The sequence below is a fragment of the Austrofundulus limnaeus genome, unplaced genomic scaffold (assembly GCF_001266775.1).
Source record: "Austrofundulus limnaeus strain Quisiro unplaced genomic scaffold, Austrofundulus_limnaeus-1.0 Scaffold323, whole genome shotgun sequence".
NCBI classification, from domain to species: domain Eukaryota; kingdom Metazoa; phylum Chordata; class Actinopteri; order Cyprinodontiformes; family Rivulidae; genus Austrofundulus; species Austrofundulus limnaeus.
The window spans coordinates 342,178-344,192 of record NW_013952725.1 but is presented as its reverse complement, the minus strand read 5'-3'; the positions used below and the strand labels follow the sequence as shown (position 1 = coordinate 344,192).

The 2,015-nt window shown below is 36.6% G+C and overlaps 1 protein-coding gene across 1 annotated transcript in view; it reads left to right on the top strand.

Moving 5' to 3' along the window:
- Positions 1 to 2,015, top strand: part of cunh7orf57 (chromosome unknown C7orf57 homolog) — a 15,305-nt gene that overhangs the window by 10,703 nt on the left and 2,587 nt on the right. The window contains exons 6-7 of the mRNA XM_014022301.1: positions 165 to 229; positions 337 to 437. Of these exons, the coding sequence (XP_013877755.1) occupies positions 165 to 229; positions 337 to 437 (166 nt within the window). The remainder of the gene's footprint in view (positions 1 to 164; positions 230 to 336; positions 438 to 2,015) is intronic.

Below are 2,015 nucleotides of genomic sequence, written 5' to 3'. Positions count from 1 at the left end.
GCCTACAGTATTTTTAGTCTTTATTTTACAGTTAAAATAAATGTTTATCAAATAAAGTCTAATGTTACAACTAATCACGGATCCCTTTAAGATTTTTCAGTAAACAGTTGTTTGTTTTCCTGTTAATAATGTTGCTGCACTGATCTGACATTTCCTTCCTACAGATGTCTCCAGATTCTGCTGCCCACCAGATGGAGGGGCTGTCATTAACCAATAAGTACAAGAGAATGTAAGAACCTGTTGGTTTCTGTCTCACATTTGTGTTGTTTCTGCAAATCAAAGTAGATTTTAGTCATTAAAAAGATTGAGTTAAAAGCCTGTCTGCCCCCTCCTCAGATCCTACGACAAAAAGGCTCCTCCAGTCAGCATGTCCAAGCTGCTCAGTCATGGCTACGTAGAGGAGAAGAAGAAATCTCCCAATGATGACGATGCCTCAAGTATGAAATTTATCAACACAGAATCATGTTTTAAAATCTACAGTACAAATATCTTAATAGTTATGTAACAAGTTTTCTTTATATTATCATGAATATTTTATTATTTGGGGTGCTTCTAATTATTTAAAGCCCTCTATTCAGTGTGAAGTTATTGTTCAAGATACAGCTTCAGTGATTTTTAAAAAAACAAGTTTTAGGTACACTGGTTTAAATTTATTGTGGATTTTTATTTAGTAAAATTCATACAGACTAAAATAAATATTAAGTGGTGCTGTAGGCTCTAGAAGTCCTTTACTTTGACAAATATGAGCCTGTTGGCATCTCATTGGTGTTTGTGATTGATCACAGCTGGTAGTTTTTCTTTTTCAACACAAATTGTTTGACAACATTAATCAAAATGATTAATATTTAGAATATTGGATAATTAGTGAATTATTAAATATTAATAGAGAAATACTTGATTGTCAGAAAATGCAAAGATAGTTATTTGCCCACCACAGTGGCAGGAAGTGTGTTTTGCACAGACAATGGTTGTGTCGCAATTCATGGGTTGCAGCTGACGTAGGGAGCATTTGTCTGCCTCTTGCGTCACTGCACCACGCCGTTGGCTTCGACTAATGTGACCAACAAAACCCCAAAAATGTAGGCTGCATCAAAGGACTCTATGTGGTTGATGGTATCCCAGAATTCTTTGCGTTGTCAACAAATAAACAGGAAAACGAAGGCAACGGAGGATTTAAAGAGATTTTACATCAGTTTTTAATTTTTTTTATTTTTACGGCGAAGTTGGAAATTTATCACGGACCGAAGAATTTGTTTTTAAATGTAAGTTCAGCAACTTTGCTGATGAAATTTTTGCTGCAATGAGATGTTAAATACAATGCAGTCACATGTACTGATACTGGAGCTAAACCCAAATTATGAATGCTTTTTATTTATTTATTTGTAACTAATAATTCTTAATTTTGTGAAGTTATGTTGTGGAAAAAAACCAACTGAAAGCGTGTGATATAAAATGGATCACCATGCTAACAGGGCAGCACATGGTCTTGCAAACATAGGTCTTCTGAAGACTAGACCATCTCATTTACCAGTTGTGTATGCAGCTGACATGAGCGGCCTACGCTCTGCAACCCATGAATTGAGACGAGCCACTGAGGCTTTCAGAATAAGGAACTCTGTACCAACTCTCAGGCATAGTGTTGATAGCATCATGGTGTGGTACTAGGGCGTAAAGTTGATGTAATAAAGGTCTACCTCCCAAATTATTCAACTTCAACTAGACAGTTGAAATTTAAACACAGTTTGGTGTTCCAGAAGAACACTGGGCCTCATGCAAGAACATGTTTGTATTCTTATCCTAAATTTCTCTTACTTTTGTTCGTACAAAGGGTTCATACGAACATGTCACGTCAGATTCAACAAACTCTTCTATCTTCAGGAAAAGTGTGTAAATGAGCTGCGTAAATTCCACCTGTTCGTATCCAGCTGCTCATGCACGCAAGAGGAGATTAGCATAATCACCACGCCAAAAACACCATATAAGGCTGTGTTTCCTGCCTCAGACACAAGGAAGTG